This window comes from Podarcis gaigeae (assembly GCF_964106915.1).
Source record: "Podarcis gaigeae genome assembly, chromosome: 2".
Lineage (NCBI taxonomy): Eukaryota > Metazoa > Chordata > Lepidosauria > Squamata > Lacertidae > Podarcis > Podarcis gaigeae.
In genome coordinates, this window is record NC_139679.1 from 70,246,700 (window position 1) to 70,261,805 (window position 15,106).

The 15,106-nt window shown below is 51.9% G+C and overlaps 1 protein-coding gene across 6 annotated transcripts; it reads right to left on the bottom strand.

The window, feature by feature from the left end:
* Window positions 1–381: 381 nt before the first annotated feature.
* On the bottom strand, window positions 382–10,861 carry PRR7 (proline rich 7, synaptic). 6 transcript variants are annotated; one of them, XM_083726324.1, is made up of 3 exons: window positions 10,557–10,861; window positions 2,004–3,099; window positions 382–1,139 (listed from the first exon to the last, which is right to left on the bottom strand). In XM_083726324.1, the coding sequence occupies exons 2-3, from the start codon at window positions 2,410–2,412 to the stop codon at window positions 751–753; spliced, it is 798 nt and encodes a 265-aa protein (XP_083582450.1). In that variant the 5' UTR covers window positions 2,413–3,099; window positions 10,557–10,861; the 3' UTR covers window positions 382–750. The 6 variants fall into 6 exon arrangements, with proteins under 6 accessions (XP_083582450.1, XP_083582452.1, XP_083582453.1 ...); XM_083726326.1 differs by having other exon boundaries at window positions 2,082–3,099; window positions 10,557–10,766; XM_083726327.1 differs by lacking the exon at window positions 10,557–10,861 and adding an exon at window positions 9,559–10,280 and having other exon boundaries at window positions 2,004–2,317.
* Window positions 10,862–15,106: the final 4,245 nt, after the last annotated feature.

Consider the following 15,106-nt stretch of genomic DNA (forward strand, 5'->3'; position numbering starts at 1 on the left):
CAAAACAGCTGATCTCTTATTCAGAGTTTTTTCAGTAGCTGCTTTTAAGGGCCAAAAATGTACTTTGATGGGGTAGGGATATGAAAGCTGAGGGGAATTATTATTTTAAGCAATTGGAACACTTTGAACGTGGCATTGTGTGGTCTGTAGTGGGCCCTGCATGAAGTCATAGCCTGAGCAGGAGAACTCACCACTAGATGTCGCTGCCAACAAAGGAATGTGTTTCTGGAACATGCCTAGGCCTCCATCCTCCTAATTCTGTGGGATTATTTAGGAATGGGCTTGCTTCACTTCCTGCCACAGTGCACATGGGAATCTTTAAAAGCACAGCACACCCACCATTTTCGCAGTACCGACTCATCAACCACACCCAGCACCAGGTTTGTAATAAATCAGGTTCCACAAACTTTTATTATTTTCAAAATGTAACAAACGAAAAATAGGAAACAAACCCAAAGGCCCCCTTGCAGTCAGCACCAACAGAGCCTGTAGCGGGCCCAGAAAAAGGGAAGTGGGCGAGATGGGGAGACCAGCCCCAATCTCACCCTGGCCAGGAGGTCAAAGAGCAACTGGGGGGGGGAGATCTTTGCACTGCGAGGGCTCATGGCCCAGACATGGCTGGAAGGCTCAGACTGAGAGGCTTGGTGGCTCCCGCAGACCAAGGGAACAAACAGGCTGCCGGGATCCTCCAGCTTGTGTGCAGCAGCAGCAGCAGCAGCCACAGTCCCACCCAGGGCGCGGCATGGCATGCTAAACTGCAGTAGTCCTGCCAAACAAAGGCATTGAGACCGGCAGGTGCCAGGGCCCCGGCTCATAGCTGTCTCTGGCGCTGAATTCTGAGTCTGTCCAGCTGGGGAAGATGCGCTGCGAGTGCTCAGCCTCCAAGTAGAGGTTGGTGCAGGTGGGGCCCCGGCTGGCTGTGCTGGGCAGGTGGAGCGCTGAGCTGTAGCCCCGGTCCAGGAAGAGGGGCTTGTAGCTGGGCGGCTGCTCCTGCTTCTCCGGCTGCTCGTGGCTCAGGAAGGGGGTGGTGATCTTGCGGTACAAGCCGCGTGTGTCCGTCAGCACTTCGCTGTAAGGCGGCGGCGGCTCGGCCATCAGCACTGCTTCCTCGTAGCAAGGTGGCTTGGATGGATCTGGTTCTGCAAGCAAAGCAATCACAGTGACCGAGTGCAAGGAACCGATACAGTTAAGTGTGCCATCCCACCATTGCCTGCTCTCTTCCCCCCAGGCATACAAAATACAAGCTCATCTGTCCCAAGCAAGGTTTGGGGAGAGACAGAGACCCAAACACCCTAAGCTCTATTATCACAACCCAAGAGCTGGCTACAACCACAGACCTACACTTCACAGGCAAGCAAATGGGATCAGGGATGGTGCAAGACTTTGGATACACAGAATGGGCATTCTGACCCCACCTTCCTCTTAAATAAGCCTCCTGAGATCCTGCCCACTTCAGCCCTGCATACCGGAAAGAGCTTCTCCACCCCCATCATTCAGCCCAGACACAGGTCCAGCTCTAAGGGCCTTCTGGCAGTTCCCTCACTGCGAGATGTGAATTTACAGGGAACCAGGCAGAGGGCCATTTCTGCAGTGGCACCCACCCTGTGGAACACTCTCGTGTCAGATGTCAAGGAAATAAACAACTATCTGACTTTTAGAAGACTTCTGAAGGCAGCCCAAAGCAATGTTTTCTTTCAATCCTTCATATTTTGTTTGAAGCTGCCATTAAGCTGAAACTTTGCAAGCTCTGGGTGAATAGCAGTTTGGTCTGAAGGCTGAACCCTTAAGCCTGCTGGAGGCAGCTTTGGCTCCCTTAGCTGTAGCTCAGTGGTGGGGCATCTGCCTTGCATGCAGAAGGTTGCAGGTTCAATCCCCAGCATCTCCAGAGAGGGCGGGGAGACTCCTGCGTGAAACCCTGGGGAGCCCCTGCCAGCCAGTGCAGCCCGTCCTATGCTAGATGAAACAACGGCCTGACTTCCTGTTCTCGCCAGCCAGCTACCCACCTGCAGCAGCAGCGCTCCTCCCAAACGCGACCGTATTCTGCACCAGGAGTGGGCTCAGTCCCCTTCGGGTGCCCTTACCATGCCTGCAGCTCCACGGCCTCGGGGGTGGGAGGTGAGGGCGATGGGGCTCAATCCGGAGTCGGTGAGGTACCGCGATGCCCGGTGGGTTCCTGATGTACCCGCCCCCATAGCCAGAGCCCCCATAGGCAGGGCCCCCATAGCCCTCGTAGTGGAGGGGCTCCATCTCCAGGGTGCGCAGGTGCTGCTCTCGCAGCCGCTCCTCCTGCCGCCGCTTCATGCGCCGCCGCAGGTAGCTGCAGAAGCAACATAGCAACACAATGAGCCCCCAGATCAGCCAGAAGCCGGCAAAGCAGGTGAGAAAGGTGTAGGTGCCGTGGGACATCACCATCTTCGCTCCGGAGGACTGGCAGAGGTTTCGCCCTACGAGCTTTGAAGCCAAGGAGTTTATTCAGTTCCAGCTTTGGGGGTGGCGGGTGGGCAGGAGACTTTTTCTCTCTTTCCCCCACTTTTGGGTCTTCTGCAAAGAGGCAGGGACTAGGCTTAATTCTGCGGGTGCCTTTGCCTGCTCTGCTTCCTCCCTTGCTGCCCAGTCATGTTGATGGGATCACAAGCTTCCCCTCGGCTCTCCTTGTACGTCCAGTTTCACCTTTTCCCCAAAGATTGTGTAGGGTGCTCTCTTTCAGCCACAGTACAATCCAGGGGCCACCACCAACAGGGCCCTGCTTCAGTCAAGGCTGTGGAAGCAGGGTCTGCAGCAGCTCAGCCCCTTGTGAGTTACGCAGCCTCCCGGAGGTGCTCCACAACTGCAGCCATGGAAGAGGTTGGCCGGAGACTGGGGCACAGGCTTGGGCCTTTCACGGAGAGGGGGGAGTTCTGGCTCCTAAAGGAGCCCAAGGGAGGAAAGGAGAGTGCTGGGAAGGCTCATGGGCACGGCCTGTGCTCTCTTCTTCAAACGCCTGAGTTCTTGGATACTTGGGGTAACACGACCAGTAACACCAGCACCCAGCCCAACTTCTTCCCATTGCTGGCTCGGGGCTTTGCAGGGCCAACAGCACTTCTGACAGGAGCTCGCTCCCTGCAAACAGACAGACAATGCCATTGATTGGAGGAGGGGACAGACAAGTGCTATTTTGCAGAACCCACCTTGCCTGCTCTAAGCCCCTCCCCAGCTAACGAGCACAAGCCACTGGTGGTCCAATGAAGGGGTGTAGAGCTTAGACCCTGACTGCAAACACTGCCCCTCCCCTTGAACACAAAAGCCTGTGGCTTGGCTTGGCTTCCCACCAGTTGCAACTGCAAAGTAGAGGGGAGGAAAGCTTTTGGTTAAATTGGGTGTATTGTACAGCCTCCAACCCCTGTCCAGCAATCTAAGCCTGTGACTACCAAGTGGGCATGTGCCCCCTTTCATGCGGCCACAGTACCGCCCACACACTCACCATCACATGCGCCCACTCTCATTCATGCACTGAACACTCACAGATCAGGCTGGGCTTATGGCATTTAGGCATGCTCCTTGCAACCAAAGCTGTGGGCCACCATTGCCCTGGCCATTTCCGACTGAGGCAATAAACTGCCAGGGATGGAGCAAACCCAAATTCCAGACCTGCTGCTGCTGCTGTGGCAGTGAGAGGGAGAACTCACGAAACAGCAGGGCACAAAAGCACCAGGAGAGGCCAAGAGAAGTATCAGAGCACTACCTCACTTCTCCTCCTGATGGCACTGCTAGCCCAACAGCACTCCTCTGCTCATCCACAAACCATCACAGAAGCCTCCTGCCCACACATGTCACAGCTTCACCCCTCAAGGGACTGCTCTCCACATGGCACATCACACACCACTGCCAAGATGTGTGCTGATTCCTCCTCCTCTGCCTTCGCTTACCCCCTACCCCCAGGTAATGGATGCCAACCAACAACCTCCCATTCATAGCAAAGCTGTTTCCAATGCAGCTTAGGGACCACTAAGCGTGAAGCAGGTCGCCCTGAGCTAAAACTGAACTTTGACACTTGCATCAGGTAAAGGCCCCACCATCAGCTACACCTCCACCCTCCTCCCGCCTGCTTAGTTCATTGCTTGTTCTGAGGTCTGCCAGTAGCTAGGCCACCATAAACCAAGGCAAGTAAGTACGTTATTCCCAGGATATTTCATAAATGGACTCATCCTAGAACCCCATTTCAGGAAATCACAATCACTCGAGAGGGAGAATTCCTCCTGCATGTATACTGCAGCGGATCACAAGCTGTGGGGATGAGGTGATCTGAATCTTGCCTTTGTACACTTAGGTTGCATTCTGGACAGGCACACCTGCAGCAAGAGGTATTCCACATTCCACCCAGGCAAACACACTTAAGGAGGCTGCAGAACAGGGCAGCAGGGGGCGTGGCCTAGGCAGGGAGGGTGCAACCAAGGGCCAGGTAGAGAGGCCTGTTGTTGCCCACTTTAAGCTAGTGTGCACCCTATTTAACTTGGGAATCTCTGTAAGCACCGTTCATAGAATGGCCTTTCAAAGTGTCATCAGAACTTCCCCAAATGTTAACAGGACCTTTCTGAGTAACTCTGTACTGAGGAACAACTCCATTTCTCCTTTAAAAGTATCTCACTGTCACCTCAAACACAGCTGAGAGGGTATTCCCCACCATATCAAGGTGTTAAAAGAGATAAGCCTGCAAGCTTTTACTATGGCTTACACTAAGCCAGCCTTCTTATCAGAGCCCAAACCAGCCGCTAAAACTTAAGAAGTGGGCTGAGCTTCAGCCTCAGCCTCGTGTGGATCTCCTTCACGTTACCTGTCAGCTGCCAACCCTGTTGGTGTGTTTTAAATGTACAGAGCCAGAGTGCATGATCAGCAGCCATTAACAGTTAAGGTTAACAGCTAGCAACTAAGCTGTGTTCCTGGATCTGTTCTCTTGCTTCACATCAGGTCAGATCAAGGCCAAGCGTTCTTTGTAAGAAGCCCATCAGTCAACAAGCACTGAGTGCTCTGTCAGAAACAAGGACCCTGGTCTGAGTAGGCTGCTGTTTACCTTCCACCTGCCTGCCATACATCACAAGGCAGGTGCAAATCAATACCAGTAAGCATTAAACTATTTAGTTAGAAGAGACACCACAGGCCAGCCAATCACAGAAAATGCCTGAAATGTCAGTCTTCTAGCCTCAATACAGTTGACCACTGTTTAACGTCTTCCTCATAATGGCCCTATACTAAAGTTTTGGGTTTGAATGCCACCTGTGTGGTGCTTGTCTGGATCCTTTCCTTTGTTATTATCCATATAGTCCCAAAATATTCCATCTGGGACTCAGCCAACTGAACTATATATTACCTTGAACTATAGGCCTTCTGAATCTTTGACAAGGCACATAAATAAGCCTTTCTACTTATCTATGTGCAGGCCCATTATTAAAAACACAAGTTACATTATGACTGTCAAGTTTACATTCAGAAGTGGTGGCCACAAGTTAGAAAAGGAAGTGTAACTGGGTAAGCAGGTGGGTGGCTGAATCCACACAGGAAATGAAGCAGCCCGTGAAACATGGGTTGAGTGGGAATGTCCTTTGTCCCTTCTTTGAATGCACGTGTCCCAGTTGGTGGCTCCATCAAGGAAGTGTGACTGAGCTAAAAAAGCCAAGGAAGAACAACTTTGCAGCTGCCAATATGGCAGCAACAGGGGAGATTGCCAAGATGAAGTCAAGCTCCCCCCCCTTCCTCCCAGTTTACTCTCCCCCAAAATCTGCTAATTAAAAACAGGATTTTCTAAGGAACTACAAAATTTCTGCGTGATTAGGTCAACAGCAAGCTGACATTAACTAAATGCCCACAAAAAAGGCTGCAAATGATCACGTTGTACAAGGGTGAAATTTGTTAATAGGCACTGAATTCAGCTTTCCAGGAAGACCAGATTTTATGTTTAAAATATGTTTCTAACCTTTATTGCCATGAAGGCAGGCTTGTAAGGTTAAGCAATGTGTCATGACAGACTGGTTAAGTGGTTAGAGTACTGGGATAGGATCAGGGAAACCAGGGTTCAAATCCACACTCAGTCATGAAACTCGCTGAGTGATCTTGGTTCAGTTACTATCCTATAGCCTAGCCCAGCCCACTGGGTTGTTGTGAAGAAAAAATAGCAGAGGGGCAAGGTATGTGGTTCTGAGTAACGCGGAGGAAAGCAGGGAAATAAATGTAATGAATAGACGGGGGGGGGGGGGGAGAGGAAATCTGTGAAATTTCAAAAGCCACAGTGGGAGATGAACAGGATATTCAGTTGCCAGGGAGAAGATTTACAGGGTTGTGCATAGCTCTCTGCACCTTCCCATTGGTTAGAAGAAAGTATAATGCAAAATGACCCAAAAAATCTCCCAGGAGATCTAAAAAAAGAAAAATGGTAATAAGAAAACCACTGACAATTTGGTTCCCCTTGATGGTACCTCAAAATATGCCATCTGAGAGAGCCTACCTCATCTTATCCAATTTTGGCTCACCTGGGTGCTTGCTTTGATTTGCCTAATTGTACAAAGCTTCAGCTTTCCTAGAATTAACTGAGTGCAAAAACACATACACACACACAACCTGCGTCCGAAGAAGTATAGAATTGCAGACACTTTCTAAATGCAGAGCACAGAGAACTCTGTAACAAAGACAAGGTCACAGTGCCAGACCTCCACCTGGGACAACCTTGGTACTCGGTGAGATTGTTGGCTGCTGGCCAGAAGGAAGAGGTCACAGAGCTGCCTCGATCTCCCTGAATATTCTGCTGTACATGAGAACAGTATAATCCCAGCAGAGAGCAGTGCAATAGTCATACACCTGCAGGACAAAAAGCTCCAGTTACAGGTGGCCATAAACCAGTGACCAATATATGCCTCTGCTGGGAGGCAACAGCGGGAGAGGGGTCTTGCCCTGATGTTGTGAGCTTCCCAAAAACAACTGGGTGGCTACTGTGAGAACAGGAAGCTAGAGTAGCTAGGCCTCTGGTCTGATCCAGCAGGGATCTACTTGTGTTCCAAGTGAACCTACTATATGACCCTGTCTTACTGATCCCATGGTCCTCAGTACCAAGGTCTTCTCAAGGCAATGCCTCCACCAGCAGCCTTAACATCCTGTTTTAAGATACGTAATAAAAATCGTCCATTCCAGCAGAGAAGGCCAGGATGGTTTTTGCAAATGTAGCTCATCTTTACCTATAAATATCCTTTCTGTGTGTGTTTTTAGAAGTCCCTAATAAGATGAGAATGGGTATGGAGACATGCACCTCAGTATGTGATTGACGGTTTCTGCATAGAAAGCATTGCAACTGGTGATGCGGGAGGGAATTGCAAGAGGGCCTGTGCACGGCTCCCCGAGACTCCAGTGCCTCCCCTCCTCCTCAAATAGGAGAGAACAGCTACGCCTGTGCTGGGCAATGCAGATCCCAGCCTCAAATCACGACAATAAATGTCAAAGTAAAGACTTAGCAGCACCTTGGCAAGGACTCCTCCACAGCATGAATCTGGCCTCCTTACGGGACACTGAGATGACTGGTGTGCTGTGTTGGCTATGGCTGCTGGAGGGTTGGGGGTTGGGAGGGAGGGAGGGAGGGAGGGAGGAGCACTGCATCAAAAGGACTAGTCCACCTTAAAAGCACAGGCAGCCAATCCATCCGGAACAGGGACTGCTCTGGCCTGCAGCTGGAACCTCTGGTGATTCTGGAGCACTGGGCTTCCTTGCCTCTCCAATGTCAGATCCACCATTTGTGGGCATGAGGCCTTCCCTTCCCCATTCATCTTCAGACATATGCTCAGGACACATGTTGGCTTCTGAAGATAGGGTGCCTTTACAGGTAATATGTCCCTACCAGGACTGTTACAGGCTGTGGCTTCTTCTTGCACACCAGCTTTGCTCATCCATGCAGATGACACCAACAGCCCTTGTGCACAAGTAGGCTACATACATTCCTGGGCAGCAGTGTGTGTCTGTGTGTGTGTCCACACTGAATGGGAAACTGAACAAGCTCTCAATTATTTTCTCTGATAGCACAGAGGGCACCTCAAATTCAAGGCAAGCACTTCTTACAAAGATATTTTCCTACCTAGCCACCACTACAGAAGCTCCCAAGCTTAATTTAAATTAAAGCTGATACACATGAAGTCAAACAGACCACTGAGCATGTCCATCTGACCCTCTGGCAATCCACAGCCATGCACACATCCACTCCTAAAGTGGGCGTCCAGGAACCACTACGGCTTCCAGGGACACTTAATTTCTGCTGTCTCCTGCCTGATAAGCTTTACAAGTTGCCCTAAAAGACCTGACTCCTGATAGTGACCACGTGAGGCAGCCTGCAAAGGTTAATAGTGTCCTGCTTTTCCATCTTATCATCCAGGATCAAGATGCAGCCTAGAAAGCAAATTCCAGGGCTGAGCCCAGGCATAAATTAAACCCTGGAGGTCAGGTTTAACACGCTGACATCTTTTTAGCCACTGCCTGTCACCCAAAGGAAGCTGCCTTATACTAAAATCAGACCACTGATCTGGCTCACTGTTGCCTTCGCAGACTGACAGTAGCTAAAGTTCCTTGGCCAAGTGTTTTGGTGGGGCACAGAAATAGTATCAGAGCAAGAATAACTGGGGAACAAGGACCATGGCCTGATCTCTCAACTGAGCTATGGTGCCTCCTTCTCTTGAAGGATGGGGAGGGGGGCCATTTATCTGGGTGTTGTTTTTTTCCTAAAAGGCCGATTAACCCTGTCCACTCAAAACACTCAAGCAACCTTCTGACGCTGCTTGCATTTGGGGAAACCCAGTGGGCCTATGCAAGGCCCTCCCACTCATCCCCGTCTTGGTGCATGATGATCTCCGGGGCTTACAGCTAGCTTAAGATGCTTCCCACCTCTCGGAATAGCGTCTCTACCGTGGCAGTGCCCATTATCATCCTCCCTACCCCGCAAACACAGCGTCTCCAGCCAACAGGAGAGGCACCCATCCTGAGCTGAATGCACCTACCAAGCTAGCGTTGCGAAGAGGCGGCTTTTGCGCGCGCGCGCACACACACACCAAGCGCACACACGCACACCCCACAACGCAGAGATGGGTGCGCGCTCAACCCAGGCAGGCGAGAGCGCGCAGGACTTCTCTCCTGCCCCCCCCCCCCGCGTTCCTTCCCCAACCTGCCAACCGCCTCCTAGCAAGTCCATTGCCAGCGCCGGGTGACGCCGCCACGTTCCCCAGCTATGTCAAGTCCCCAGGTGCCCAAGCAACAGGAGGCGTCGAAGCTGCAACCCCGGAGGGTCTTCCCTGGGGTCGCCCCGCTCGCTTGGGGGCGAGCAGACCATCAGTCCTGTCTGCTGGCACCTTAAGGGGCAGCTGCACGTGGGGAGAGGGGCGGCCGGCCGGGCCCCTTCCACCAGTTGTGGGCAGCTGAGGGGTGGGGAGAAGAGAGGAGGAGACAGGCAGCTAAGCGCAGAGGAGCCTCGGTTGGCAGGTGGCTGGTGCTGCCGCCGCCTCCTCGCCTCGATGGGCCCCCGGTGACTCCCACAGGGTCTCTCGCCTTTTTCGTCCTCACCGTCACTTCCAGCGCCGAGATCAGGGATCGCCCGCAGGAGCCCCATCTCGGGAAGCCGGCAGAGCCATCCCTTCGGCTTCGGTGTGGCGTGGAGCGGGGCTGGGGCTGGGGCAGGCGCGGCCAGGAGAGCGCGGCGTCAGGCGTGTGGGCTGCCTCTCGCCTTGCCCATTGCCCGACGCGGCAGCTCCACGCGGGCGGTGCCGGGCTCTCCCTTTGTCTCCTCCGCCGCCGCCGCAAGCGCTCGCGCGTCTCTTCCTTTCTTCTTCTCTCTCCAGCTCCTGCCTCGCTCGCTCGCTCCCTTGCTCTGCCGGCCCCGCCCTCTGGCTCCTCCCTCCGGCGGCGGCGGCCCTCGCCAGCCTCTTCCTGCCCACTTCGGGGGGCCTGCAGCCTCGTGGGGACGGCGCGCGGGTCTTTCCTAGGAGAAACCCCGGGACTCCAAGGCCGTCCGGAGTGGGGTGCAGTGGGGGTCGCCGGGAGGGCGACCTAACTACCGTCAAACAGCAGTGGCAGCAGCGCCTGGGGCTCGCTGATCTTGGGGGCTCCTTTGCTTGCTTGCTTGCTTTTTTTTTTTTCTCCTCGTTGGAATTTCCTGCCGGGATTCGCTTGGCTCCCTCGCTGTCCTTTCCGATCCGGGCGGGCTTCTCCCTCTCCTCCCGACGTCACGACTGTAGCCTCGGCACGTCAGGGCCAAAGCGGGGGGCGCAGAGGTGGGGAGAACGCCAGGCAGCAGAGAAAGTCCGGCAAAAGCACCTCCGAGGCCCTCCCAGCCCCCCCCCCCGAAGAGAAATCCGTGATCTCTCCCTCCTCGCTTCCCGAGCCAAGAATAGTCCCTGGAACCGAGGCCTTGATTCATAGCCTCCTTCCCCCCACCTCCGCCACCCTAACGCACACAGACGCAAGAGGAAATCTATTCCTAGGCTCTTGTCTTGGTGAGCAGCAACACAGCAAAGCCTCAAGAAAGCAGAAAAGGCTTGGGTCGGGGGAGACCCCCGGGTTACCTACAACCGCACGTGCCGCGCTGAGGTGTGTGCTGGGAAGACACACATGCTGCAGATCCCCTGCTATTCTCAGATCTGGGTTCTGGAGGCCCCCTGTAGATAGGCAGATGCCTTCTTAATGTGGCATGGCCTTTCCTTCCTCTTCTGGAATGCCCAGTGCAGGTGTCCCCCAGGGGACCCAGTTAATTGAAGCATATGTCGAAAGGCTCTCCTTAAAATGGTGCAAGATAAGCGTTAACAATGGAAAGCCCATGCCCAAATTTGCCCTTACCCTACCTGGCCCCTTCTTCTTAACCCAAATGTGAAGGGTGGGTATGAAAGGAGGGGTGGGTGTAGCCAAGGGAGGCCTCCAGTGGAATGTGGCATGGCTTGGCCAGCAATCCAACACCTTGTTCAAGAGAGGGTGCTTCCCAACTGCTGCCGGCTTTTGCGGTGGGATAATCACACACTGTACTGGCACAAATCCCAGGTCATACATGGAGGTCTTGTACAACAGATCCACTCCCCGCAAAGCTGGTGACTTATTGCTATAAAGAACAAGTCAGGAATTTCAATAACCCTTGCTTTGTGGTTTTCAGCCACCATTTCTGCCCATTGTCTAACCTCCCTGCAGATTGTCTGGGAGGTGTGAGGGATATTTACTAACTAGGGGTTGTAAAGTCTCTCATCACCCCTTACAAACACCCAACCTGCCAGCACGGCAGATCCTGGCCTTTAACCACTTGCACACCATCAAGCACAGAGGTTTTTTAATGTTTGAAAAGACCCAATTAGCTGTTTGGAAGGATCACTGCACCACACTCCCTGGGTGCTCTGCTCCTCATTTATGATGCCGGCTGTGTTTTGTGCTAGGCGCTTTCACCTCATGGACCAGAGAGGGCTGGAAATAGTGCCTGGAAGGGCTGCCTGGGTCATTGTTACTGGAGGATTTGCAAGGAGCCCTGCGGAAGAGCCTGGGGCTGGTCAGCAATGCCTCCTCCCCTCAGCCATGTGCTCTCTGCAGAGCTGACAGTTGTCATTCCTGACTGCAGAGAAGCAAGCAGGGTGGGGTGCGGGGGGGCGCACACACACCATGGCAGCAATAATGCAGCCTGCAGGCCTCTCTGTGCTGCTGTCATGGTGACAGAGCCGGGAGAAACACGAAGCTGCCACTCAGTAGTAGTTAATGAAAAGTGTCGTGCCAGCCTGGCGAAGCCTGGGGAAGGGGAGCTGTGAGGAGTCCTGTCAGGGAAATGTAAGTGGACAGATAACCTTGTCACCTCACCACAGGGTAGGGGCAAAGCAAGGGTATTGGGACTTGGGGATGGATCACCCTAAAGGAAATGGCGAGGAAGGGAGACAGTGGACACACATAGGAAGCTGGCTTGAAACCTGAGTCAGGCCATTGTTGCTCAGTGTTGACTGGCAGTGGCTCTCCAGGCTTTTAGATGAGGGACAGCCCCTCAGCATGCGAGGAATTGAACCTGGGGCCTTCTGCATGCACAGCAGATGCTCTTCCACTGAGCTGCATCCTCAAAGTGGCATGACCACTTGACAGACCCACAGGATGTGCCTAGGCAAGCATGCTGTCACATCACCCAGGTGGCCACATTGTCCCAGTCTGAGAGAGCTCACCCCAGGGCACCTTGGGCACCAATCTGAAATCTCTCTAATGTCCTGCTTTCTGGTGCTGAGAATGTTACCACCTCCCTGCTGCCCAAGGTGTCAGGACAACATAGGTGTGACAAAAATAATAATAATCCCTTGCCACCTAGCAAGACAGCATTGGCAAGCAGCTTACCAAGTGCAGCATACCGGGCAAAGTCAGCAGCCATGTTGGGCATGGGAAGCTGTGTGAAATAGATGTCAAGTGTTCTCGGTTGCTAAGGGTCCTGATGTACCTACTTGACTGCTCCCTTTGCTACAGAAGAATGAACACTCCTTGCCATCACTGAGTTGTCCGGCAATCTTCACTTGCATCATGGGATAGACTCCGAGAGAGCAAACAGTTACATGTCGTGAGTCAGCTCTGTTGTGCTGTGGCTGTTGCCCCCTGTGGAATGTGACCCAGAATGGCACTTCCTGTGTGTGGGTAGGAACTGGGACTTACTCAGCGTTGTGCATGGAACATTGTATTCCTACTGGAACAGGCCACTTGCGGATGCCCATTCTTCAGCAAAAATCTACTGAACACCGGAGCCTTCTAGCATATTTCCCTGGTTTTACCAGCATACTTTAGTTATGTTAGACCCTGCATCATATCGGAATCAAAAATAAAATTGCCAGTATCATAATGCCGTTATACAAATCTATGGTGTGACCATATGTGGAATAATGTGTACAGTTCTGGTTGCCTCACCTCAAAAAGGATATTGTAGAACTGGAAACAGTTGAAAAAAGGGCAACCCAAATGGCCAAGGGAATGAAATGGGGGGGGGGGGCATGGCAAAGGTTGTAGCATTTGGAACTTTTTAGTTGAGTGAAAAAGCGAGTAAGAGAGTCGACATGACAGAAGTTTATAAAATTATGCATGGCTTAGAGAAAGTGGATAGAGAAAAAACGTATTCTCCCTCTCTCACAATACTAAAACTCATGCAAATCCAGTAAAGCTAGATGTTTGACAATTCAGGAGAGATAAAATAAATTACTTCTTCACATATCACAGGCCAACTTGGATGGTTTAAAAAGAGGACTGGACAAGTTCATGGAGGAGAAGGCTATCAATGGCTGCTCCTCGGTCAGAGGCAGTGATGCAACTAAATACCAGTTGCTGAAAGCCACTGGAAGGGAGAGGGCTCTTGTGTTCAGGTTTTGCCTGCAGGTTTCCCACAGGTATCTGAGCGGCCATGGTGGGAATGGGATGCTCCCCACCATGCCTCTCAAAATATTTTTATTCACCTGCATTTTCTTCCCTGTCACACTTGTACTATATCTGCCACTCTTTCATTCCCTGTCCTTTTACATTCACTTTTTCCCTCATAACAGGTTTTTATGTCCCCTTTCTTTCTACCCCCCCCCATTTCGTATTATTCTTAACCAAAAATTAACCTTTTACCTCTCTAATTTTGTTCAACATCATCTCTGGCCTTCACCCCTTAAAAGAGGGGCCCTCCCTTCCTCACCTCTACACAGTATGTGGGGAACTGCTGGTGCTGATATTGCTCCAGGTCTTCAGCCAAAATATTACACCACAAGGAAGGGGCGGTATGGGCAAGTGAGGGAGGCACCGAGTAGATGGTGGCACTGGGGCCTACCTGGAAGTGGGCAGATCACCACTTGGCCCTGGCCTACTGTTTGAGAGACACTGACACTAAGGGCTTATCCAGACTTCTACGTGTCCCAACATTTTCCCACAGGGAAACTCAATTTTTACCACTCAGTCGGAGCAAATGTCAATCAGGTTTTCTGTGGAATGACATTTGCTCCAATTCAGCACCAAAGAGTGGATTTTAATGGGGAAAGTGGCAATGCAAACAGAAAACTGCTTGGATGGACCCCAGCTTCCTCGAAGTGTGCACAAGCCCCAAGACTTTGGGAGCCTGCAGATGTGCCATACTGTAGGGTAGCACAGTCTCATAATGCTCTGGACTTTGGCACACAACACTTGCAACTGCAAGTCCACCACAACCCAGTTAAAAAATCAGGTTTGCTGCTAGATTCTTAACTGAACAGGTCATGGCTAGAATTGAGAGAAAGGAGGGAGTATCCAAAAAAGCTGCTGCCATCAGCCGCGTGTTGTGCGGAGTGAGGAGCTGTTTCCTAGCAACAGCTAAGAGCGCTGCTCACCCTGAAAAGAAGCCTCCCACAGTTCATCCCAGGAAAAGAAGCAGGACATCAGGTTGCTGCAGGGATAAGAGGGTAGCATAGGCCCAGTTTAATTGAGAGTCAAGGGAAGGGGAGCTTGGTTTTGAAATACCTTTATGGGAGCCATATTGCCAGGCCAGCAGTGAACAGTTTTTTGGGGGGAGTCCATTGGCTGGGCTTGGAATAAAGCAGATTTGGGATCTGGGGGACATTTTGAACTCTCCAGATTTCCAGTTTTAGCATTGGGATTCTAACTGCAGTATTCTGCCTCAACATTTAAAGCGTGGCAGATTGTAAGAGCTTTCAACTGTTGAGCAGTCTCTTTAAATGGTTGTTGTCAGACATTTAAGAGGCTATTTTGTAAGTGGCAATCTAATCAATAAATGGTAAACCCTCTGGCTATGGATGTGGAAGAGCTTGCATGTATCACCCCGTCTGTGGTAAAGAGAGGTGTAGCCTTTTCTATGCTTTGCCATCATGTTTACACCTATGGCTGCAACAATAAAAAGATAGGCTTCTCCACATTTGGTGCATTCAGTTAAGAAGTAGCTTGTTTCCAAACAGGACCGACCCACCCATGAGGCAAGGTGAGGGGACCGCATCAGGCGGCAGGATCCACAGGGGCAGAGAATCCTGATGTAGATCTTTATTCCCCCTTTGTTCCTGATGTCGATCTTCACTCCCAGTTTCTACCCTGGTGGGGAGCAGGGTGCCATTTTGTGGTTCACCTCAGGTACAAAAATGTCTTGGGCTGGCCCTCTTTCACA

What these genes read in the sequence shown, in the direction of transcription:
- PRR7 (XM_083726324.1), bottom strand. Translation starts at nt 2,412, where the DNA reads ATGGTGATGTCCCACGGCACCTACACCTTTCTCACCTGCTTTGCCGGC. An exon ending in GAGGAGCGCTGCTGCTGCAG is followed by an intron (nt 1,140 to 2,003) that starts GTGGGTAGCTGG and finishes CTTTGCTTGCAG; the next exon opens with AACCAGATCCATCCAAGCCA.